General features: G+C 40.1%; 1 protein-coding gene across 7 annotated transcripts in view; it reads left to right on the top strand.

Moving 5' to 3' along the window:
* Positions 1 to 10,597: 10,597 nt before the first annotated feature.
* HPF1 (histone PARylation factor 1) overlaps positions 10,598 to 26,895 on the top strand; it is a 36,209-nt gene continuing 19,911 nt past the window's right edge. Inside the window, exons 1-3 of one of the 7 annotated variants that reach the window (XM_070756599.1) lie at positions 10,598 to 10,695; positions 12,444 to 12,570; positions 13,048 to 13,207. In XM_070756599.1, coding sequence (XP_070612700.1) covers positions 12,514 to 12,570; positions 13,048 to 13,207 — 217 coding nt within the window. In that variant the 5' untranslated portion in view covers positions 10,598 to 10,695; positions 12,444 to 12,513. Of the gene's footprint in view, positions 10,696 to 11,089; positions 11,113 to 11,180; positions 11,537 to 12,443; positions 12,571 to 13,047; positions 13,208 to 26,895 lie in introns of those variants that run through there. The other 6 variants (XM_070756598.1, XM_070756597.1, XM_070756600.1 and 3 more) reach the window with 6 other exon arrangements.

Here is a 26,895-nt window from a genome sequence, read left to right as displayed (position 1 = left end):
ATACATACAGAATTAAATTTCTAAGATAATTTCTAGATATACAGTTTTTCCCTTATGTTTATGAAGTTAATAAAAATTTGTAATATATATCAAATATAGTTCAAAATATAATATATATCAAATACAGTTCAAAATGAGGAGAAGAGTGGGCGGAAAGGAAGAATAAAGGAAAGGAAGGCAATAATTATATTATTACGTTATAGCACATTCAAACTCTGTATGATTTGTTTAATAATGGTTATCAAAACTGTAAGAGACTATAGATATTGTCTAGATATGTAATACTAGATACAGAATACTAAATATTAAATACCAACTATTAAATTTTACTTAACGTAAATACTAAATACTAAATTTTAAATACCAACTATTAAATCTTACTTATTATAAATACTATACGATATTAGAATATGGTCAAAAGTAGAAATAGAAGTAAGAATAAAAATAGGTAGAGTATAGTCTTTATCAACAAAAAAACAGAAACAGCTCCCTTTTTAAACGTCAAAGGGATTTTCTGGTACACACAAGGCACAGGTTAAATGCAATCCAAATGCTCACCCAATAACTGGGAAATTGAGTCCAATTCTAAAGTCCAGAAAGTCTACAAACAATCTTGAACAGCAAAAACCACTATCTTGACGAAACTATGAATCAGATAAACTGCCATGAGACTAAAACAGCACGCTGCTCTTTTATCTGTAGCACTAATTACAACAGCCCCACCCAAACACAGGTGGCCTCATTTATCTCCTGTAATAATCCTTCAGTTGTTGTCTCCTATGCATCACTCTACGCCTGCGTGGATATGTCATACATTTTTGTTCAGAATCCAGGGATGATAAGGATGATTTATCTCCTCCTGGGCTGATTGCCAAACTCCCCTCTTCCAAGTCACCCTCACCTTCTTCTGCTGAGGAAACTTCACTCCCTGACTCTGTCGGCAATAAAACAGGCCTATGACATGTTGATGTTTCCTCTGCATCCACCTCCACATTCCTTGGGGCAGGAGCAGGGCCAGAGCCAACCACAACACTACTTAAGTCTTCTTTGCCAATCTCCACGTTATCGCTATCGCCGCCTTGATTATATCTAAGTCTCTCCAGTCTATCATCTAGTCCGATTTTTTTTGAATGTCTGTTATTATCAATTGTTTTCAGCCAAATATAGTCTATTATATTTCAGTACAGTTCTTTTCTTTTCAGTTTTAGATTATTTAATGATTGTAAGGATCCCGGAAATAGGAATTCAGCTAATAGCTTACAGTGAATGGGCTGATCTGTCAATCTGCATTTCTTCCTCCTTTCGTGGCTGTCAAAGCTTCAGGCCCGCCATGCTGAATGGCAACGATGAACGCCTTTGAGTCCCAATAGGGAGGGTGCCCTTCACATCCGGAGGCAAATGCCTTTAACCCTCCCCCTGATGCCTGGATATCCCATCTTCACCTACGTGACCCTCCAGACGATCTGTGTCTCGAAGGATCTTGGAAAACAAAGGAAAAAAGTAGTGGGGGGGAGAGATCTCCCTCCTACAGCGGCTGCGCCTCAAGTGGCCACCTAGAATAGATCATATCTATTCTTTATGTGACACAGATGTGAAGATGACAATAATAATGGATCTAAGAAATATTTTTATATAGGATTTTTTTGGCATCTTAAGGTTTTTTTAATCCTGAAAGAAATATGTTGTCCAATTTTCTATTCCTCATAGAATTCTAATTTTTTTGTATCAGTCCATTAATATGTCAAATAAACAATGATTTTATATTGACATACAAATGTCACATGTTTGTCACACAAATTGTATATGCTTCAGAGAAGATTTTTAAAGACCAGAAACTTAAAAAAATTATTGCCAATGCCAAACAAATTTCAAAAAAATGGTATCAATCGTTACTGCCTGAGGAGACCATACGATACACAAGGAATTACAGTAATACCTCATCTTACGAACTTAATTGGTTCCAGGACGAGGTTCGTAAGGTGAAAAGTTCGTAAGATGAAACAATGTTTCCCCTAGGAATCAATGGAAAAGCCAATAATGCGTGCAAGCCGATTAGGAAAATCCAAAACATTAAGGCTTAAAAAAAAAAAAGCTGCTGGCAGACGAAGCTGAGGCGAACGGAGTGGGGGGAGGGAAACCCATGGAGATCCAGAGGGGAGAATAGTGCAGGACAGGGTGGGGAAAAACGTGGGAAACCCATGGAGATCCAGAGGGGAGAATGGTGCAGGACAGGGTGGGGAAAAACGTGGGAAACCCATGGAGATCCAGAGGGGAGAATGGTGCAGGACAGGGTGGGGAAAAATGGGGGAAACCCATGGAGATCCAGAGGGGAGAATGGTGCAGGACAGGGTGGGGAAAAATGGGGGAACCCATGGAGATCCAGAGGGGAGAATGGGGCAGGACAGGGTGGGGAAAAATGGGGGAAACCCATGGAGATCCAGAGGGGAGAATGGTGCAAGACAGGGTGGGGAAAAATGGGGGAAACCCATGGAGATCCAGAGGGGAGAATGGTGCAAGACAGGGTGGGGAAAAACGGGAGGAACCCATGGAGATCCAGAGGGGAGAATGGGGCAGGACAGGGTGGGAAAAAACGGGAGGAACCCATGGAGATCCAGAGGGGAGAATGGGGCAGGACATGGTGGGGAAAAACGGGGGAAACCCATGGAGATCCAGAGGGGAGAATGGGGAAGGACAGGGTGGGGAAAAACTGGGGAAACCCATGGAGATCCAGAGGGGAGAATGGGGCAGGACAGGGTGGGGAAAAACGGGGGAAACCCATGGAGATCCAGAGGGGAGAATGGTGCAGGACAGGGTGGGGAAAAATGGGGGAAACCCATGGAGATCCAGAGGGGAGAATGGTGCAGGACAGGGTGGGGAAAAATGGGGGAAACCCATGGAGATCCAGAGGGGAGAATGGGGCAGGACAGGGTGGGGAAAAATGGGGGAAACCCATGGAGATCCAGAGGGGAGAATGGGGCAGGACAGGGTGGGGAAAAATGGGGGAAACCCATGGAGATCCAGAGGGGAGAATGGTGCAAGACAGAGTGGGAAAAAACGGGGGAAACCCATGGAGATCCAGAGGGGAGAATGGTGCAAGACAGGGTGGGAAAAAACGGGAGGAACTCAAGTCTCGAGGTGGGGCATCCCAGCGGCAGGTTCGTAAGGTGAAAAAAGTTCGTAAGAAGAGGCAAAAAAATTCCAAACCCTGGGTTTGTGTCTTGAAAAGTTCGTATGACGAGCGGTTCGTATCATGAGGTACCACTGTACTGCTTTGGAAATATTAATCTACAGCATTGTTCCCCTTAAGGTGCACACTGTGCAGAAAAATACCCCTCCCCTGCAGCCTTTTCAAAGATTGCCCAGCTGAGCTGGGCGTCGGAGTTGGGGGCGGGGAGCGACCAGTTCAGGGAAAGATGGTGGCATCCATCAGGCACTCCCGCCCTTTGCCTTTGTGGCTCGGCCTGCGCTGGGATAAAAGGGGGGAGGCGGCGGCACCGGGCAGGCCCCAGCGCGGCGGCGGAAAAGGATGCGAAGCTCATGCTTTGGCCACACCGGGGCCGAGTGGGCCGAGGCCGGGCCCGTCGCCTCCGGCTCCAGTGGGCAGCCCCAGCATGGCAGCGAGGGAGGAGGATGCAAAACCGGCTGCCAGGGAAACAGCGCATTTGAAAAGCAGTGCATTTGAAAATCAGCGCGTTTTTCAAATACACCACTTCCCTGGGCAGCCGGCTTCACCTCCTCCTCCCCTGCTGCCACACTGGGCCTGCCCCCTGGAGCCGGGGGCGATGGGCCCAGGTTTGGCCTACTTGGCCCTTAACTCCACCTTTTCCCCCGCTGTCGTGCTGGCCAGCAAAGCCCTGCTTTCCTGGGCAGCCTGACCGGCGCCTCCCACAGCCGCTTGCCCAGCTCGGATGAGGCGGCTTCGCTCCGAGTGCCTAAGCTGGGTAGAGGCTGCGCCTGAAGGGCGCCTCCCACAGCCGCTTGCTTGGCTCGCATGAGGTGGCTTCACTCCGAGCGTCCTTGGACCTGCCCACCCCTGCCTCAGCCGAGCCAGGCGAGCATTCTCCTTATCTGCACAGCCCAAGCTCTGGGGGGAGGGTCTTGGTGGGCCAACTGCAGCAGAGGAGAATGGCATGGACACCTTTAAACAGGTAGGAAGAGGGGGGGGGAGAGAAAGAGGGGGCAAGAGGGGGCAAGAGGGGGGGAGGGAGAAAGGGGGGAGAGAGAAAGGGGGCAAGAGGGGGGAGAGAGAAAGAGGGGGCAAGAGGGGGAGAGAAGGAGGGGGAGAGAGAAAGAAAGCAAGAGAGAGGAGAGAGAGAGAGAAATGAGATCAAAAAGGGAAGAAAAAAGAGAAATGATAAAATGATTGAGGCAGAGAATGAGAGGAAAGAGACAGAAACAAAAGAGTGAAGTGACTCTTGATTTAAAGCATATGGTAAAAAGCACCCAAATAATAACAGAGAGAAAAAAACCCCAGCCCTCACCTGTTTTTGGAAATGGTTCAAGAGTTCACAGAGAGAGAGAGAGAGATAAGGGGGGAGGAGACAGGAATGGAAAAGAGAGAAGTGAGAGAGGGTTGATTTAAAACATATGCATTGTTAACAAACCTTGGTTCCCTGCTCTACGTTAGTGAAATTAAAAACCCCCTTTTGTCTCTCTCTCTCTTAAGACAGTCTTTTTTATTTTCTTTGTTACTTTTTCCTTTTCTTTCTTCCTACCCCTTCCTTCTTTTATTTTTCTTTCTTTCTTAGACACATTGCCATTCTCTCTCTTTCTTACTTTTTAATAGGTACTTTCCCTTTTTCTTTATTAGACTTTCTTTCCTTTTCTTTCTTTTTAAAAGTGTTATACTCTTTTTCTCTTCTTTTGGTTCTGCTAATTTAAAGTTAAAAGATAACCTATTGTGAATTTTGCCAGCAATTTGATTGACATATTCATTGTTTTTATTAGGTAATAATACATTGTTATATCTCAAGGGAAATTGGTAGTAAAGCAAATTGAACAGGTTTGGAATTTATAGGGATTCTCTTCCTTTTACTACATACAAATTAACAGTAATTTTAAATTCGAAAATGTCAAGCACTTCAACCTATGTTAAAACAGTTAAAAAACAAGCAGCTGCCGCAACTTCTTCTCCACAAGGATCACCCGATCCTTCCCCGACACACCAGGTCTTATCTGTAACTATGTCTACCAAGGAGAAGGACAAAGACAAATCGCTGCAGCCTACTCTGACAACAATACAAGAAACCTTAAACGCAATGAAGGACTTCATGCTTAAATCTCAAGAAGATGCAACTCAACAACGAGAGGCTATAAAAGATGATGCAACACAACAAAGAGAAGCCATAAAATCAGAGCTGGCGGAATTCAAAACAGAGATGGCTGAACTGAAAGCAGACATGGGAGAAATGAAGGCACAGATAAAGGAGATGCAACAAACCCTACAAGAAAGTGAAGACCGTGTTAAAACAGTTGAAGAAAAGTCTGACAAAATTGAAAAGAGAATGGACCATCTTGACGGCAGAGCTGACTCACGATACAGAAGGTATGATGAATCAATTACTCACTTGGAGATGCAACGCGCTTCGTATGGGCTACGATTTCAGAATATAATAGAAGAAAAAGATGAAGATTTAAAGATGACTATGGCTGAAACTATTGGAGGAATACTCCAGGTTGACCCCACGGAAATATTGAGAGAAATCGATGAAGTTTTTAGAATTTCAAATAGCTACATTCGTTGCCACAATCTCCCGAGAGAGATCCATATTAAGTTTGCAAGAAAGACTCTGCAAGATGACATACTGCACTGGGCAAGAACATCAAAATTGCAACACAAAGGAGTTGAAATAAAAATATTAAAACAAGTCCCAAGAAGTGTCAGAGAAAGTAGAAGAGACTATCATTTTCTAACTAGAATTTTGATCAAAGAAAATATAACCTTTCGCTGGCTCATTCCAGAAGGAATATCATTGACTTGGCGTTCTAGAAGATACAAGTTGGAAAACCTGGACCAAGCAACGGATTTCTTTGAAAACAGTGGTATAAGCCAACTGGATCAACCAGCAAAGCAACAAACTGTTCAACAACAACCAGTACAACAGCAACCAGTGAAAGAATCAGCAACACAACAGGAGCAAGCCATTGGGGCTACCGCTCAGATAGTAGAGCAGGACCAAGGCGCTAGAAGAGTTCAACCTCAGCGCGAAACCAAAAAACCTAACAAATGACAATAAGTAAAGACTTAAAAATCTTTTCCGTAAATGTGAATGGACTTAATGAACCAAGGAAAAGGAAACAAATCTTTTCCAAAATCAGAAACCAAAATGCTCAAATTGCAATACTACAAGAAGTGCACATTAAAAAAAGTAATCAAAATTATTATTGAATCCCAAAATTGGAAAAATGTATGCTGCATTAGCAGACCAAAAAAAAAGAGGAGTAGTGATGTATGTTGAGAATTCTATAAATTCCAAACAAATATTTAAAGATGATGAAGGTAGAATTTTGATTGTACAAGTTGACATTGAACCTAGACCTCTGGTTATTGTTTCGATCTATGCCCCTAATGAAGATCAAATGACATTTTACAAAAAATTACATCAAATAATAACAGAGTTAAATATTGAAAATATATTAATAATTGGTGATTTTAATGCTATCACAAACAGACAATTAGATCATTCAGGGGGGGGATAATAAAAGTAAAAAGAGAAGAAAGAATCTATTACCTAGCACTTTCCAAAAAATGAAAGTGGAATTATTATTAAACGATATTTGGAGGGAAAGACATCCTCACAAGAGACAATATACTTTTTACTCCAACCCCCATAAAATTTGGACAAGAATAGACATGGTATGAGCTTCAAAAATAATTGCAGAACAAATAAAAGAGGTCGAGATAGATGTTAATACATGGGCTGATCACAATCCTGTAGTAGTTTATATGAGAACTAATAATAAACAGGTTAATTGGCGGATGAATAGAAACATTTTGAAAGACAAGAAATATAAGGATTGGATCGAAAAAGAATTAAAAATATTTTTTGAAATTAATAAAAACTCAGACACTACTCCACAAAACCTATGGGACACAGCTAAAGCATACATAAGAGGATTAACGATATCTTATACAGCAAAACATAACAAGGAAAATAAAATAAAATATGAACAACTAATAAATGAGCTAAAACAATTAGAATCTTTATCACAACAAAATACAAAGAATAGAGATTTGAAAACAAAAATAAATGTAATCAAACATAAAATTAGATTGATAGAACAAAATCAAACAACTGAAAAAATAAAAAGAGCAAAACAATATTACTTTGAACATGCGAATAAGCCAGGCAGATGGTTAGCATATAAACTTAGAAAACAGAGGCAATCAAAACTAATTAAAAAATTAGAAGATAAGGACGGTTTAATAAAATATGACACAGAAGGAAAAGCAGACATTGTGTATAATTTTTTTAAAGAACTATATACAAAAGATAATATTAGCAAAGATGAAGTTTTTAATTACTTAGAACACTCAAAATTACCACAAATAATGGAAGACCAACAGGCTATTATGGATGGACCAATAACAATGGAAGAACTCCTAACAATAATAAAAAAACAGAAAAATAACAAAGCTACTGGCCCAGATGCCATACCGGCAGAATTGTATAAAATAGAAAATGAAACAATAAGAAATAATATGTTAGAATTTTTTAACGAATGTAGACTTGAGGGTAAAATTCCCAAATCCTGGTCAGAATCATTAATAACCCTAATTCATAAGTCGGGTACGGAACCAGAAAAAATTAAAAACTACAGGCCTATATCATTATTAAATGTAGATTATAAGATATTTACTGCTATATATGCAGAAAGACTCAAAAGAGTTATAAATGGGATAATACATCAAGACCAAAATGGCTTTTTACCAGGTAGACAAATTAAAAATAACCTTAGAGTTGTCATAAATACGTTAGAATATTATGAGCAACACCCAGGGAAAACATTATCATTAATGTTCCTAGATGCCGAAAAAGCCTTCGACAACGTCAATTGGATATTTATAAAAATGCAATTAAATAAAATGAAATTTGGTCCAAAATTTGTTAATTTAATAGATGCCATTTATTCAAAACAAACAACGAACATAATACTAAATAATGAACAATTGGCAACACTTGAGATAAATAAGGGAGTTCGCCAAGGTTGTCCTATATCACCGTTGTTATTCATTATGGCTTTGGAGACTATTAATTAAGATAAGAGCAGACCCCAAAATAAAAGGCCTAACTGTAGGAGACGAGACTTACAAAGTCCAAGCTTTTGCAGATGACTTGACTTTTATAATTTAAGAACCGATAACGACAGTCCCAATACTAATGCAGACAATAGAACACTATGGAAAGGTAGCAGGTTTTAAGTTAAATAAAAGTAAAACACAATTTTTAACCAAAAATATGAGTAAAATACAAGAAACCAAATTAGAATGCATTTCCGGAATAAAGATTGTCAAAAAAGTAAAATATTTAGGAATATGGTTAACAGCTAAAACAATAACATTAAAAAATGATAATTATATAAAACTATTGACAGAAATTAAAAAAGATTTAGAAATCTGGAACAACTTAAAAATATATTTTCTAGGAAGAGTGGCAACAATTAATAAGATGAATATTCTGCCTAAAATTTTATTTCTTTTTCAGGTAATTCCAATAAACCCAGGGGGTATTTTTTTCAAAAATTTAACAAACATAGTTAAAAAAAATTTATGGCAAGGGAAAAAAGCAAGGATAAAAATAAATTGTCTAGAGGATATTAAAGAAAGGGGAGGATTCGGACTTCCAAATTGGAAATTATATTATCAGGCGGCCGCCTTAACATGGATTAGAGATTGGATAACTTTAGAAAATAAAAGAATATTAAATTTAGAAGGGCATGATCTCATGCTTGGATGGCATGCCTTCATATGGTATGATAAGGAGAAAAGCCATTCTTATTTTAAAAGACATACATTAAGGAAATATCTATTAGAAGTCTGGAAAGATATAAGGAAAAATCATTTTTTAACCATTCCAGAATGGCTTGCCCCTCTAGAAGCAATAATACATCCAAAGTCCATAAAGGACAAAAAATATATAAGATATAAAGATCTATTAAATGACCAAATGAAATTAAAATCCAGGATCAAACTACAAGAGGAAGGGATAACAATAGATTGGTGGCACTATGCACAGATTCAATCCAGATACCAGAAGGACAAAATACTCTATATTTTCAATAAGAACAAAAATTTGTTAAGCAATTTAATTACTCTTAACCAAACAAAAACAATAGGGAAAATATATAAATTTCTTATTGCACACAAAAATATAGAGTTGACTCTAAAAGATAATATAAGATGGTGCAAAAACATTGGTAAAGAAATAGATATAGATACATGGGAGAAAGTCTGGATTAATAATTGGAAAATGACCAAATCAGTATCATTAAAAGAAAACCAAATTAAAATGTTCTATAGATGGCATCTCCCACCAAATAGGATAGCAAAAATGTTCCCTAAAACTTCTCCATTGTGTTGGAAATGTAAGAAAGAAATAGGAACCTATTATCATCAATGGTGGACATGTGGTAAAGCTAAAATATATTGGAAGATGACAGAGAAAATAATAAAAGAAATTATAAAGCAAGATATAGAAATTACTCCGGAATTCTATTTATTAGGAATTACCAATCAAACTTATAAGAAAGAAACTTTATATTTAATTATACACATATTAACTGCGGCTAGAATTATTTATGCGCAGAATTGGAAGGGGGAGGAAGTCCCCAAAGAAGAAGAAGTTATAGCAAAAATATTAGATTGCGCTGAAATGGATATGATGACAAGACGTCTAAATGATCAAGAAGATACTAAGTTCTACGAAACATGGAACAAAGTTTATAAATGGCTAGATAAGAAAAATAAGATATATAATCTATTTTTAGTTAACTTGTTGTACTTGTTTTTACTTGGGTAATATTAGTACTAGTTAAATTTATTGTTTAAGGATTATGGTAGAATTAGTTTATATATAAGAATTAGTTTATATATAAGTAATATAGTAAGAATTTTGGTTTTATATATATATTAGTAAAAATGTGAAAAACTTTAATTCAAAATTTAGCAAAATTTTTAATATTCAACACATATTTAACTATGTATTCTTTTTCTGTATTTGAATTTATACTTTCAAGACAAGCGGGGAAAATGTATCCCATTTTGTGTTTAATGTTTGTATGTTTGTTTGTCTATTATATAAAAATCAATAAAATTTATTTTAAAAAAAAGAAGAGAGAGAGATAAGGGGGGAGGAGACAGGAATGGAAAAGAGAGAAGGGAGAGAGGGAGATAAATAAATAAATTTAGTTGTTTGTTTGTTTATTTATCTATGCCACCCAGTCCCGAAGGGATTGCCGCTCAGACACTATACTTTTCCGAAAAAAAATTAGAGGGAACATTGATCTACAGTACAAGTTTAAGCTACTTACATCCTATTATCATTAATAAGGGTCATGTGGCATGTGGTCATGTGCAGGTCTAACATAAAAGCTTATTTCCTAGAGATTTAATCAGAGAAGGATTTTTATGGCGTACTGAAATTGTGGGCACAAAGTCTTTGATTGTGAGAACATTTCAGGAGATTGAAATTGGAGGTTGGTGGACAGCTTGTTCATGCATATTTTGATTACTATGAGCATTTATCAGTGGAAGTTTTTAGTTTTTCTGCAACTAAGTAAAATTTACTTATTTAATTTTATTTTGACAAAAGGTATTAAAGTCAGAGGGGGAAAATACAAAACAGGCAAATATATTAAGTCTTGTAATACCAACCATGGTTGGAATTCTATTTCTCTTATTATTTAAAATAAATTTACAGAAGTCTGGTTACAAGGTAGTATTCACACGGAGGTGCATACATACATACACTTTTTTCCATCAGAAATTCTACTACGATAACAGCTATAGACTATTATTCATCCAACCGGCATCTTTGGCGGTGCAGCGGGAAAGAAACCACTTTTGTCTACAGTAGCTTCCTTACTCTCAAAACAGAGACGCCTGGAGATGCGGTCGGCTGAACTCCTTTCTTTCGGGGAGGGGGAGAAAGCTCCGACAGCAATTCCCCCGCCCTGTAGGCAGAGGCGCTTTTTTTCGCGAAGCCTGGCAGTAGCACAAGAGACTCTCCACCCACCGTTTTCCATTCTGCTGCGATACTATTTAGTTCCGCTTCCATGAGAAAGGGCGAGAAGCGCGAATTGGAACGGAGTGTAGTTTCGTTTTGATGTCGTAAGGAGGCTTGTTAGTTTCTTGGCGGTTTATTTTTTATTTGTCTGCATTTCAGTCTTGTTTCTAATAGGTGCTGTCTGTTTTATTCCCTGCCTCTTCTACTGTCTCTTTTTTCCTCTCGTTCTAATCTTTTCCTTTTTATAAGCTGCTATTTTTCTCTTGCCTCCCTCTCTCCCGCTTCCCGTTCTGTAAAATAGTGTAGGGAAGGTAGGTGTTTTGCGTGTTGTACTAAAAATGTAATGAAACTTGGGTGAACCTTTAAGGTACCACAAAGTTTTTCAAGTGAACTTGCTACAACAACAGGCTTAGTACAGCTCTCCAATCCATTCGCTTTGAGCTTGTTCTTTCCTCTTGCCTCTGTTAGCAATGATAGTCAGAAGGCCAGAACAGCTCTCAAGAGTTGTTTACATTTCCATTTTTTGTGGCACAAACAAGCCTCTCTGGCTTTCTTGCTGTTGAGGTTTATGAATGATGCAGTAAAGTATTTGCTTTGATAGAAATCTTTATTCTGCAGAGTTCAGGAGGTTGCGGCTTGGAAAAATTAAGTATAAAAGTGTAATTTAAGATGTCTTCTCAGGACATAGTCAACTTACTTTTGTCTGTTTAAAACAGGGTTGCTAATCTGATTCATTCCAGATACGTTAACCAAAACACCTGTCTCTAACCATTATTATTATGCTATCAGGATAGTGAGAGTTGGAATAAATTTATCTAGAAAGAATCAAAATGGAAAATGCTGTTCACATAATTATTTTAACCTAGCAATACAAATATCTAGCATATTATTATAGTAGTGCTGGTAGTTAGAAGTATTGGTCTAATACTGTTTTTCTATACAAAATATAAGCCTTACTCCTCAGATAGATTTCATATCTAAAATCACAACATACCCCTATGTTTTCTGGGAAGTTCCCATTCAGTTCAGCTGCCATTCAGTTCAGTAGTGCTTGCTTAAAAGTAACCATCAAATTATGAATTTAATAAGTTTATGAGCAATACTACCATGTTTGCTTACTGCTTTATTAGTTTTGTATCAGTAATCTTTAACATTTACCATCTACCAAAATTGCAGTATGCGCCCTGTCTTATCTTGTTTTATTCTTGATTGACATAGACACTTTTGTGCAATAGCACCACAAGAAGAAATTGGAAAGTGTTACAATCGCAAAAGACAGAACATAGCAATGGCCACAATGGCTGAAGGTAGGAAGCTGAGATGTCATGCAGAAGCACAAAAGCAGGTATCAATAATGTGTCCCCATGTCCATTCCCACTGTATCGAAAAACTGGAGGTTTTGTCTCCTTCAACTACTGGGATAGATGAGTTCAAAATACCATTCTAATATCACCTCCCATCCTCGGGATCTTTGATACAATATATTCATACAAAGCGTCTTATCTCAGAAATTTATGAGGGTGGTATATGTAATGGAGGGTGGAGTCCACGGAGAGCGGTGGCATATAAGTCCAATTAAATAAATAAATAACTTCCTTTAACTTGGCATATTATTTTTTTATTTTAAATCTGTAAAAAGTTGCACATAAACAATATGGAGAATTATATATTCTCTTTGCTGTTTATTTCTTAGTGCACTACTTTATCTGCTACAAATCAGAAGTTAGCCCCCAGATTACATTCAAATTTTTATTTCTTTTTCTTGTCTTAAAATGATAAATGTACGAGCTTATTTCTTCCTTTGTTTTCTGTTCATTGGTAGGGTGAAAACATGAAAGAGGTAAAAAATGTACAAGCTGGCAAAGCAGATGTCCCTGATTGTATTCGCCAAGAAATCGAAAGCTATTACCGGCTCAAGATGCCTGAAGACTTCTATCATTTCTGGAAATTCTGTGAGGAACTGGAACCTGACAAGCCATGTGGTAGATCTTAAATGTTTATCTTTTTTACATGTATGTATGTGTGTGTGTATACATATATAAATATACAGTTGTGTGTGTACAATTTTATGCATAACAATATCTTCAAAATTTTAGAAATTTAAGAGGCTATCCAATTGTAAAATAACTCGGAGTAGCATACAATAAAAGTATACAATTAAAATAAACAAATCCACTCCTCACTCCCCTCCAGTAAAGCAGACATTAAAATACACATTTGCCACCCACTTTAACCCAATTCCTGGGGTAAGAACCATGTTTTCTATGCTTTCTTGAAGGCAGGTGTTATGACCAAGAAGGTACATTTCCTAGGTCCCGTTAAGTGATATTGCTTAATTGATGGGATCTGGAGCAATGCCAACTGTGCCTGATTGACTCACTTGACTTCTTCTTGTTAATAGATTAGACTTGATCACAAAGAACAAAGGGAAACCACCATAATGCAATGTCTTTCAGTCCCATATGGTGGGGTAGAAGTATGCTACAGTTGATACTATGTTTTGATATTATTTAATATCTCTAGTGGTCCTTTCTACATGCAATATAAAATATACTTCACTTTTTTGGTTTATTTCTAATAATCACCATCTCATATCATCAGCATGTTCAGTTCTTGTGGAGAGTGCCATTTTAGGATTATTATTATTTTACCATTCTTTTAATTCTCCCAGGTTTGCTGAACTTTAGCTCTCTGTATAAAGAGCAATTTTAGCTTTTTAAGGATTTGACCTTAATCTTCGAAAACAGAGAGAATTATAGATAGATAAAGCATATCTATCTATTATATGAAAATAATAATTGTTTTGCATATTTAAGGTATTTGCATAATAATATATTTAAAACTGGCTTGTAGGAAACATAATCGAAACAAGAACTTTTCATGTAATGTAGATCAGAGATCCAATATTTTTGTTTTAGTTAGTCTTTATTTTCTCCAACCTTTGTGTAATATAACCAAGAAGAAGTTATGTTAATTGCAGTTTGGTTTGGTTTTGCCTTGATTGCTAATTATGTATGTTATTTTCATTGTTGGTTGTGTTTTATTCTGTAACTGTTGTTAGCTGCCCAGGGTCATTGTGAGACAGAGGGCCAGATAAACTGAATAGAATAAACAACTAGTACTTTATTCTGTGAGCTTAATGAGAAAGTGAATCCATTCACTTTCGGAAGCTAAAATTCCAAACACATTATTATTATTATTATTATTATTATTATTATTATTATTATTATTTAGATTTGTATGCCGCCCCTCTCCACAGACTCGGTCTATACTACCCTGATCCCAAAAGATTTGGATATAAATCATATTAAAAAGTATGGATCAATTTCATTACTAAATACAGACTATAAAGTTTTCGTAGCAATATTTGTGGAAAGATTTTTAAAACTATTTAAAATAAATTCATTCATCCAGATCAAAATGAGTTTTTACCAAAGAGACAAATAAAAAATAGTTAGAATAATCATGGATGTACTAGAATATTACAAAACACATTATGAAAAACAATTAGCGTTGATATTCCTGGACATGCAGAAAGCATTCGACAATATATATTGGCAATTTATGTTGCAACAATTAACGGCAAGGTTGTCCCTGTTGTGAGTGCTCCTTATCCACCTCAGGTCATGCCTGATTCTGAAGAGGGTGAACCAGGCCCCTCTGGGTACCCTGGGCCATGGGGAGCTGCTGGAGAAAGCTAAGAGCGAGAGTGACTGAGGACAGCCTGAGGGGGCTGATGTAAGATTGGGAGATTGGTCTCTGTCAGACAGTGGGAAGACATGTTAGTAGAAAATAGTTGCATTATTCCTCGCTATAGAAGAATGGCAAGAAGGCGAGAAGAGATTCAGAGTAAAAGGTATTAATTCACAGCCTTAACTCTTTGAGATGTGATGTCACTTCCAGGCAATATAAAGGAAGGGATTGTGGGAAATGGGGGCATGGATCCTCAACGTTCATTCCATGGAAGAGCCAAGAAACTGAGGTGTGCTTGAAAAGAAGTTCCAAGTTGCTTCCGGCGCATGCACAGAAGCAAAAACACACTGGATGCATGCGCAGGCAGGACACCTGAAGCTGCACATGCAGTTCAACTTATGCTACCTGTGCAACCTACTTTACCGTTCCTGTAGAAACTCACTACTTTTTTAAAAAATTAGTTTTTTAAAGATATAAACACACACAACACATAAAATAGGTGCTTTGTGATTAGTGCCCACCACCAGACAAGCATTCACACCCCACCACCAAATCAGGGGTGTTTCTTGTATACCATTTTAACTCAAGAGCAAAGTATCTGTTTACATATTATAGAGTGATTCCAATTTATTCCTTGTAGCTTGGTCGCGGGTTCTACTCGCCATATATCGTCTTACCCTCTCCCATCGTCCCATCAGTTGTCGCAAATCAGTTTTATTAACCGAATTCATCCTTTTATCCATAATCTAAAATTGAATATGGTCCACCATGTACCGGTACCAATTTTGCATTGTTCATTTTGTCGCATCCTTCCAACCCAAGACTATTACCACCTGAGTGCTTTCTATCGCTGCTTGTTTTATTTCTCTAAATTCTCCCATCACATTGCTTTTAAGTAATACTGCCATTTCCTTAGTAATTATCCATCACATATTTAACATCCTATTAATATCCTCTTGCACTTTTTCCCATAAATTGTGCACTACCGGGCATTCCCAAAGCATATGCATAAACACTCCTTTATCTTGGCACCCATGCCAACAGACACCTGAAAGTATGCAAATTGAATGGGTGTGTAATGCCACTTATGTAATATTTTCCTTCTCATTTCCCTAACCCTTGTATTCTTAGTTTTGCTTATGTTCTCCACTATGTTTTTCATCTCTTGCACATCTACTTGTATTTCACTTTGCTACTTGTATTTCACTTTGCCACCATTTAGTCATTCCTTGGACTGCACTAACTGTCTGACTGCACTAACATCTTATATATATATTACTTACTTGTGCCTTGATATCCTCACTTTTTTTCTCTTATTATTATCTCTAACTCTATCTCCTCGCTAAATAGTGCTTCTTTATTCTCTCTTTCATTCAGATATTTACATATTGCATTTATTTGTAGCCATCTTCCCTTGCCCAACCACCATTCTATACGATTTCTACTTGGCCTCCCATCCTTCTCATATAACTGTTTTATCTTAGTTATCCCTCTTGCCTTCGACTCTCCAATAACCCTGTTTAGATTTGTTTCATTATCTCTATTACATATAGCGATGATAGTTTTGATTTATATAATCCTATTTTCCACTGCCATTTTTTCCAGATTTCTATAGTCCCTTTCATGGCACCTATTAATTTATTTAGATCGCGCCTATTCCACCTTATAAAAATTAATTCTCTATTCTTCATCCCATTTATCTCTTTTTCCAATTTCACCCATTTATTTTCAAATAATTGCAACTCCATTAATCTTTTAATTTGAAATGCTTCTCTATACAACTCCAAACAGGGAATTCCCCATCCGCTCTCTTTCTCATTAGCTATTAACCATTTTTTCCTTACTCTGGGTCTCTTCTTCAACCCCAAAATTAAGTTTTTTATCCCACTCCCTAAACTTTGATGGCAATATAATGATGATATATCGATGGCAGTGATTTTTGGAGAGATTTGGGGCTAGATAGGAAGCTTTTGGGGCAGCGATTTTTGGAGAGATTTGGGGCTAGATAGGAAGCTTCGCGGGGAGCGATTTTGGAGAGATTTGGGGCTAGATAGGAAGCTTTGGGGGGAGGAATTTTTGGAGAGATTTGGGGCTAGATAGGAAGCTTTTGGGGCAGTGATTTTTGGAGAGATTTGGGGCTAGAAAGGAAGCTTTGAAGGGAGCGATTTTTGGAGAGATTTGGGGCAAGATTTTTGAAGCCCTCCTTGGCATCACACCTGCCACTCTACCGATGCGGGAGCCTCCCCAGAGCCCCCGATGACAGCAGAGGATTCTAACTCAGCCTGGAGCCCTCCTCGAGCCCCCGGCATCAAACCCGGCACCCAGTTTCCACGGGAGCTTCCACGGAACCCCCAACAACAGCGGAAGATGCACCAAGCCCTCCTTGAGTCCCGGCATCACACCCGGCACCCAGCTGACGCAGGAGCTTCCCCAGAGCCTCAACTAATAAATCAGCAAAAACAAGACCAACCAAAACACAACTAAATACAAAAACAGCACTCATCAGCAGCACTCATCAACTACTCCACTACCAGTCTCCTACCATGAAGATGGAACCACGCACTCAGAGAGAAGACACTCCTACTACCCACATGGAAGGCAAACCCACCACACACAAAGAAGATGAAAAAGCTGACTTCCTAGTGAGTTACACACTGTGTTTCATGTATACACCCCTACCCTCAAACTTCCAAACTTTGGATTCCTTGACCATGGTCTACAATACCTTCAAGAAGGGCTCCTAGCAAGAGACGGGTTACACCGTACCAGAGCTGGAAAGAACCTCCTTTGAAATCGACTAGCCCAACTTATCAGGAGGGCTTTAAACTAGAACTGAGAGGGGTGGGTGACCAAAGTAAGAGACTGAATAATGAACAAAACAAAGGGGTACAAGTTAAGCCCACAAATAAACCAGAGGATAAAAAAATGTCCACCCAGAATCAGACACAAACACCTAAAATGCCTGTACACTAATGCACGAAGCCTGGGGAACAAACAAGACGAACTAGAATTACTAATACAGTGATCCCCCGTTTATTGCGTCCCCAACCATTGCGAACAGGGTACTTCGCTATTTTTCAACCCGGAAGTCAAAAATACCATCTACGCATGCGTGCCGGGCACGCATGCGTAGATGGCAGCGGCTTCCCTGGGTCTTCCCCCTCTTGCTGGCGTCAGCGAGGAGTTTCCCCACCGCCCACGCAAACTCCTCGCTGCCGCCCGCCCTTCGCCCGCCCACGCCGTTCATTCTCGCCGCTTTTGAGCTGAGTCCGGGAGCGAATTCGCTCCCGGACTCAGCTCAAAAGTGCCGATAGCAAGCGGCAAGGAACGGCTTGTCTCGGCGCTTTCGAGCTGAGTCCGGTCAGCTCGAAAGCGCCGAGACAAGCCGTTCCTTGCCGCTTGGTATCGCCGGTTTTGAGCTGAGTCCGGAAGCGAATTCGCTTCCGGACTCAGCTCAAAACCGGCGATAGCAAGCGGCAAGGAACGGCTTGTCTCGGCGCTTTCGAGCTGAGTCCGGTCAGCTCGAAAGCGCCGAGACAAGCCGTTCCTTGCCGCTTGGTATCGCCGGTTTTGAGCTGAGTCCGGAAGCGAATTCGCTTCCGGACTCAGCTCAAAAGCGCCGAGAGCCAGCGCCCCCCGGACCCCCAACCCGGGTTTGGGGGGCTGCTAGGAAGCCCTCCATGCCGGCGGCAAACAGCCGCCCCGCCCCCAATCTTCGGCTCCTCGCTAGCGCTGTGGGAGTAAAAACGCCATCTGCACATGCGCAGATGGTGTTTTTACTTCCGCAGCGCTACTTCGCGAAAACCCGCTCGTTGCGGGGGGTCCTGGAACGGAACCCTCGCAACGAGCGGGGGTCTACTGTACATGAGGGCCAATACGATCTAATTGGTATTACAGAAACATGGTGGGATGAATCACACAACTGGAACACACAGATAAAAGGCTACAATCTCTTCAAGAAAAACAGGTCAAACAAGAAAGGAGGTGGAGTTGCATTATATGGAGTCTACGGAAAGGGGCGGCATACAAATCTAATAAATAAAATAAAAATAAATAAAATAAATAAATACATAAAAGATCACTACACCGTCACTGAGCTATATCAATCCAAAGAAGATAGCCCCCTAGAAATCATATGGGTCAACATAAAAGAAAAAAGGGCAATGTTACAATTGGAGTATACTACAGGCCACCAAACCAAACAGATACAATGGATAACCTCTTTACAACCCAACTATCAGCAATATGCAACAAGCAGGGGGGCGGAACCAGCGGCGGAGCTGAACGGACGGTGGGGAGCGGAGCTCCGTTATACACCTCCGTTTTTATAGGTTCTCTTTGGTCCCCGAGGGCCACAGACCCTGCGATTAGGGGTCTGACGGATTGGGGGTGACGCTAGTCTGATTTCGAGGCGGCAGCCCGATCGACGAAGCGATCTATCCCCATACGACGGAGTGCCTGTAAGCTAGGAGCTACATGGCGGCCTAGAGAGCTCCCAGCTGGTCAAGACTACACGGTGACTAGCGAAGGCGAAGGAGACGGCGGAGTTGAACCAAAACATACCAGTCTGAGATCGTATTGGAGATTTACAACTGGAGATTTTTTTTTTCTCCCACTCTTCTGGGCTGCGTCTTCTGAGCTTGAAAAACCACTGGCTCCGACCAGAGAAGAGAGAAGGAGGAGCCGTCATCTTCCTCTTTCCGGCTGGCGGCGACCAAGCATTTTGGGTCTTTACAGCTTCTGGCATTTATCCTATCCTCTAACATCACGCGAAGTTTGTATAATATAATATGAAGATCTGACGTCCCAGAGGGTTTTTCTATCGTTTTAGATGTGTTCCCGTTTTGTCTTCCCTGACTTCTGAAACTCATCTTGAGGCTCTGTTTCATCAGCGTGAACAGCGTGACTCAGCGTGACTCAGCTGCTTCCTGGTTCTTGTTTTTCCTTTCGATCTCCCCTTCTGTTGCTGAGCCACAGTTCGTCTTCATTTCTCACGCTGGGAAAACTGACAGCGAGGAAGGAGTTGCTTTCTAACCCCCCTAACAATCTGGACAGATTTTGAGAAGCTCCAGGGGTGGAATATATTTATAATACACTTGCGACAGAAGATCCTTGGAGCGGACAAGTTAACATCGATTCTACTCAGCAGGCTATTTATTTTCCTAACCAACTCAGCACATAATCACCAACTCTACGACCTAGATCTGGAGAACGTAGAATGGTCTGATATACTAATTATTGGTATAACAAATATTTTTTTAACATCAAAAGTTTGCTATACCCCTGACTATATTTGATAACTAACACAAGGTCTCTATACTGTCCAATAACCGTTCTATAACTTATAACTTATAATTTTACAATTTATACTAAATTTATATTAAATACTCAATATACTGATTAATTAAAAATTCACTGTACTTACTTTAATGAATTTATTGCCCTTAATATTTACTATACGTACTATAATAGGATATTAACTGCTACCAAGTGTATCATCTAAATAATCACTGTACATATTAACTGATATTTAAAATTTATTGAACTTATTGAACTTATTTTAATGAATTAATCATCTAACTAATTATCCAGTGTACCATTTAACTAATTACTGTACATATTAACTGAACCTAATTTCCCCATGTATAGAATAATCTGTTAGGAGTCCATTAACTCATTGATTCCCTCATAGGCTATTTGATTATAATACTAACCCCTTAAGTGATTTTCTCTTTTGAATATTATATATTAAGTACAAAGTTATTATAGTTTAACAAAAGGAATATTAGATAAGATTTACGCATTGTATTATTTTGATTAAGTTTATATGTATTATTCTATCTAGTGATTTTCTTTTGGTATTTAGTAAGAGATAATTTTTCTCAGAAACTAACTTCAATCAAGTTTAGGCCTTATCCTCTTAATAATCTATATACTTAAACTATACAATATATATAAGTAATTAATATAAAACCGGCTTGATCCTGTCCCTTCGCCTCTTCTTTCCTTCCTTTTTCTCTTTCACTAGAAAGAAGAACCACTCTTATAATCTATATTCATATAAAACAACTGAAATTAACCTATCTTATTACTTTCTTACTCACTATCTCTTCTTCTACCCCCTTTAACTGGTTATAGTTTTCCATTGCTATTTGTACTAAGGCCCTTCGATAGATTTATCTGGAACTGCCCTCTCGCTTCTATAACAACTAAAAGTCCAGCAGTATATACTATTTAAACTAAACTCTGGATCGGACCATAAGACAATTGTACAAGTGGGCTAGTTGGTGGTCCATCGGAAAAATGACAAGCCTTTCAAATTTGTCCAGAGTGGGTTCTGGGAGGAAACCAACCAATCAATCTACTTCAGCCATACCGAGTCCCTCTACTCAGAGATCTCTGGAAGATATGTTACCCAGAGAAAGATCTAGCTCATATAAAGACCTTCAAGCCACTCTTCTTCAAATGCAGGAGCTAATGCTTAAGAACCACCAAGATATCAAAAAAGAACTCGGTGAGGTTAGAAATGACACAGCAGAGCTAAAAGAGAGGATGCAAAATATGGACAAAAGGCATGAGGCTTTCGAACAGCAAATTATTAAACAAGATAAAAGGATTCAAGATCTAGAAGACAAAATTGACCAGGACCATAAACAATTGGAAGACCTGACAGATAAACTAGTCCTTGCCAACAGAGAACTTGAAAATACAGTGATCCCCCGTTTATTGCGTCCCCAACCATTGCGAACAGGGTACTTCGCTATTTTTCAACCCGGAAGTCAAAAATACCATCTACGCATGCGTGCCGGGCACGCATGCGTAGATGGCAGCGGCTTCCCTGGGTCTTCCCCCTCTTGCTGGCGTCAGCGAGGAGTTTCCCCACCGCCCACGCAAACTCCTCGCTGCCGCTCGCCCGCCCTTCGCCTGCCCACGCCGTTCGCTCCCCCCTCTTGCTGTCGGGAGGGCGAGAAGCCCTCCCCAGCACCCGCTCGCCCGCCCTTCGCCCTGGCGGAGAAATTCCAGCCCCCACCTGGTCCCGCCCGCGGCTCGGCTTCCCTGGCTGCTGCTCCGGTCGCCCGATCGTCTCCTGCCTCCCGTGCCGATGTTCCCTGCCAAGCCTGGCTCGGATTCCCTGGCTGCTTGGCCGGGGGGGGGGCTCGGCCGAAAGGAGCTGGAGACGCAGAGCTGAACACACCCCTTCATCCCCAAAGGCCGGCCTTTTTGTCTGGGAGGGAAGATGACGTGCCGGTGGCACAGGGGCGAGGGGCGGGAGGCAAATCGCTGCGTCTCCAGCCCCTTTTGGCCGAGCCCCCCCCCCCTCCGGCCAAGCAGCCAGGGAAGCCGAACTGGGCTTGGCGGGGAACATCGGCACGGGAGGCAGCTTCTGCCGGACATGGGCAATGGGCGGGACAGAGAAGCGGGGAGAATCAGGAGGCTCCTTTGGCAGCTGGGGGCTGCCTGGCTTTGTTGTTTTGGCTGCAGCGGGTGCCAGGCAGCCTCCAGCCGCCAAAGGAACCTCCTGATTCTTCCCGCTTCTCTGTCCCGCCCATTGCCCGTGTCCGGCAGAAGCTGCTGCCTTATTGCTCTTTGCCGGCGGGATGCAAAGTGCTGGGGTGGGAGGGTGTCCTGACAGCCCCCCCACCCATATGCTTCGCCTCCCGCCGGGCAAGAGCGCTCGGGTGGCAACTTCTTCTAGATACGGGCGATGTCCACGCTCTCTCTCGGCGCTTTCGAGCCGAGTCCGTGAGCGAGTTCGCTCCCGGACTCGGCTCGAAGGCGGCGAGAGACAGCGCCAAGGAACGGGCCTGTCCACGCTCTCTCTCGGCGCTTTCGAGCCGAGTCCGTGAGCGAGTTCGCTCCCGGACTCGGCTCGAAAGCGCCGAGAGACAGCGCCAAGGAACGGGCCTGTCCACGCTGTCTCTCGGCGCTTTCCAGCTGAGTCGGGGAGCGAGTTCGCTCCCGGACTCAGCACGAAAGCGCCGAGAGACAGCGCCCCCCGGACTCCCAACCCGGGTTTGGGGGGCTGCTAGGAAGCCCCCCATGCCGGCGGCAAACAGCCGCGCCGCCCCCAATCTTCGGCTCCTCGCTAGCGCTGTGGGAGTAAAAACGCCGTCTGCACATGCGCAGACGGTGTTTTTACTTCCGCATCGCTACTTCGCGAAAACCCGCTCGTTGCGGGGGCTCCTGGAACGGAACCCTCGCAACGAGCGGGGGATCACTGTACAGTGATACAATTAGAGAGCGAGAAAGCGAATCAACATCTTAGATTCCAAAATCTTAGGGAGGAGAAAAGTGAAGACCTACCAGACACTATGGCCGATATTCTTTCAAAGGCTCTGGGCATTGAAAAGGATACAATGCTCAACGAAATAGATGAAGTTTACCGGATAAACACCAACTACGCTAGACGCCATAACCTCCCTAAAGAAGTACACATCAAATTCGTTAAAAAATCAGTTAGGGACGAAATATTGCACAGAGCTAGGGATGACCCCATAGAATTCAAGGGGAGACAATTGGTAATCCTTAAACAAGTTCCAAAACACGTCAGAGATCTACGTAGACCCTACACCTTTTTGTCAGCCAAACTGACCAGGCACAATGTAAACTTTAGATGGCTGGTCCCCGAGGGTATGCTAGTGACCTGGCAAGACAGAAAGCTAAAAATCGATTCGGTCGAAAAGGCAGAAGAATTTTACGATAAAAACTTCCCCACTGAACGGTCTTCCGACATACAAGAGAGGAAAGAAACAAGGAACCCCCAACCAACCAGTCCACCATCCACAGAGCAGACCCTACTCAGTTTGGAGGGAAATCAGGCCACTGATAGTTTAACCTCAGGTAATAATGGCTATACAGGATATCCAAAGGAAACAAGAAGTACTAGGGCAACAAGACCTAAATATAGATAAGCTAAACCTGGATCAGGAAAAACCAAACAAGGGAATCGAGTTATATACAATTAATATAAATGGACTGAATGCCCCCCAAAAAAGAAATCAAATTTTAAATAAAATTGCTAAATAAAATTTCGACATCATTGCAATGCAAGAAGTTCATATTAAACATAAATATGAACATCTACTCCAAAGAAATAAACTTGGGAAGTTGTTTACATCTTTGGCCGCAGAAAAAAAAGGGGTGTAATATGCTACATCAATTCGAACATCCAAGCTAAATTGAAATATAAAGATAGGGAGGGCAGAATTTTAATCTTAGAATTAAATATAGAACGAGATACAATAACACTAATTAATATCTACGCTCCGAATGAAGGCCAAGAAAGATTTTATAAAAGATTGTTAAATATTATTAAAGAGCACTCCACAGACAATATCTGTCTAGTAGGAGACTTTAACGGTATAATTAATCCCGAACTGGATTATAAAAATGACAAGATGACCAAACAAAAGAAAAGAACATTACCGAAAGCTTTCTTTGAATTAATTAAAGAACTAAAATTGAAAGACAGTTGGAGAGGTAGAAACCCCAATCTTAAAAAATATACCTTCTATTCCGATAGGCACCAATCTTGGTCAAGATTAGATATGGTTTGGGTAACAACAGAAATCAATACCAAAATTTATTCGACAGAGATCGATTCCAGTTACATCTCAGACCATAATGCACTCAAAGTAACTTGGAAAGGATCTAAACAGTGCTGCAGATGGTCTCTTCAAAAATCCATATTAACTCAGGAAGAGTTTAAGGTAAAATTCCAAACTGAAATGAACTATTTCTTTCAAGAAAACCCCAAAGACCATACAAATCTCCAAAATGTTTGGGACACAGCCAAAGCTGTTATCAGAGGGATAGCGATTTCATATATGGCCAAAGAATTTAAGCTAAAAAAACAGAAAACAGCTAAATTAGAGGAAGATTATAGGGCCTTAGAAGAAGAACTCCAGAAATTTCCCCCCAAAAAAGAAATTAAACAAAACATGCTACAAATCAAACATCAACTAAATCTAATAGATCAACAAAATTTGGCACAACAAATTAAAAGAACTAACCAATATAATTTTGAAAATGCCAATAAACCTAGCAAATGGTTAGCCAATAAACTCAGAAAGCAAAAAGAAAAGAAACTTATAAATTGTCTTAAAAACAAAAATGGGGAACTATGTCACGACCTGGAAAGGAAGAAAAAGATTGCTGGCGATTTCTACAGTAAACTTTACGAGTATACTGATATTACACAAAATAACACTCAAGAGCTAAAAATGCAAGAAATTCTAGAACAGGCCAAACTACCTAAAGTTCCACAAGGAATGGTCAACATAATAAATAAACCGAACACCGACACGGAATTAAAGGAAGCAATTAAAAATCAAAAAAACAATAAAGCACCAGGGCCGGATGGGCTTCCCACAGATCTATATAAAGATCTGCCTATAGAAATGGAAAAGGCCCTGTTAGAAACACTGAATGAGGCCTTAGACAGAGGTAAAATCCCAACTTCATGGACAGAAGCAAACCTAGCGTTAATTCCAAAAAAAGATACAGACCATACAGATATATCTAATTACCGCCCGATCTCTCTTTTAAACGCCGATTATAAAATCTTCACCTCTATCCTAGCGAATAGAATCAAAGGATTTCTAAACTATTTTATACATTCGGACCAAAATGGTTTTCTTCCCGGGAGACAGCTTAAAAATAATATCAGAATTGTGTTAGACACACTGGAGTATTATGAAGCTCATAACGAAAAACAAGTGGCGCTAATATTTCTTGACGCCCAGAAGGCTTTCGACAATGTGTCCTGGAAATTCATGATTAAACAACTAGAATATATGGAATTCGGTCCCAAATTTATAAATGCAATAAAAGCCATCTACTCTGTCCAATCAGCCTATATTATTCTCAATGGGGACACATCGACAAAAATTTCTCTTTACAAGGGTACAAGACAAGGATGTCCACTGTCCCCTTTATTATTTATCTTAACCCTTGAAGTACTAACGAGAATTATTAGAGACAAGGAAGATATAAGGGGATTAAATTGTAAGAAAGAAACCTATAAACTCCAAGCTTTCGCAGACGACCTGGTATTTATTTTAGAAGATCCTTTAGATTCAGGTCCCAAATTATTAGAAGTCCTGGAAGATTATGGTACAGTGGCAGGCCTCAAAATAAATAAAACTAAAACCCAAATTCTAACCAAAAATATGCGACAATCACAGAAAGATATATTATCAGCTAAATTGGACATTCAAATAGCTACAAAAATTAAATACCTTGGCATCAATTTGACAAACAGAGTGTCTAGCTTAAAATCAAACAACTATGATACTCTAATAGACCAAATACAAGCAGACTTGTCAAAATGGAGGAACTTACAACTTTCCCTACTTGGGAGGATTGCAGCCATTAAACTGAATACATTACCCAAAATTCTGTTTTTATTTCAAACAATCCCCATACAATTAAAACAGGTTTTTTTTAATAATCTGACTAAATTAACTAACAATTTCATTTGGCAAAACAAACGCTCCCGAATTCGACTGAAATATTTACAAGGTAAGAAAGAAGAGGGAGGACTGGCTCTTCCAATCTGGAAGGATTACTATATTGCCGCTTCCCTGGCATGGACAAGAGAGTGGATGAGTCTAACTAATACCAGACTTCTTAGCTTAGAAGGCCACGACCTCCATTTAGGGTGGCACTATTATCTCTGGGACGAAAAACCGACAACCCACAAATATTTCTCTAACCATTTGATAAGGAAATCACTAATCAACACTTGGAAAAAAATCAAAACTAAATTATATAAAGGAATTCCCATGTGGTACGCCCCGCTAGAAGCCTACGTACATCCAAATTTACACAAAAGAAACAACATAATAAGATATAATGACATTCTAAACTCAAATGGGACAATTAAAACAAGGCTAGAACTAGAAAATTTGGGTCAAAAAGTGGAATGGTGGGAATACCTCCAGATCCAATCTAAATACAACAAAGACAAAAAAAT

The sequence above is a fragment of the Erythrolamprus reginae genome, chromosome 7 (genome assembly GCF_031021105.1).
Source record: "Erythrolamprus reginae isolate rEryReg1 chromosome 7, rEryReg1.hap1, whole genome shotgun sequence".
In the NCBI taxonomy this organism is placed as follows: Eukaryota; Metazoa; Chordata; class Lepidosauria; order Squamata; family Dipsadidae; genus Erythrolamprus; species Erythrolamprus reginae.
Note: the sequence above shows the minus strand (reverse complement) of the source record. Positions and strands in the feature narration are given on the sequence as shown.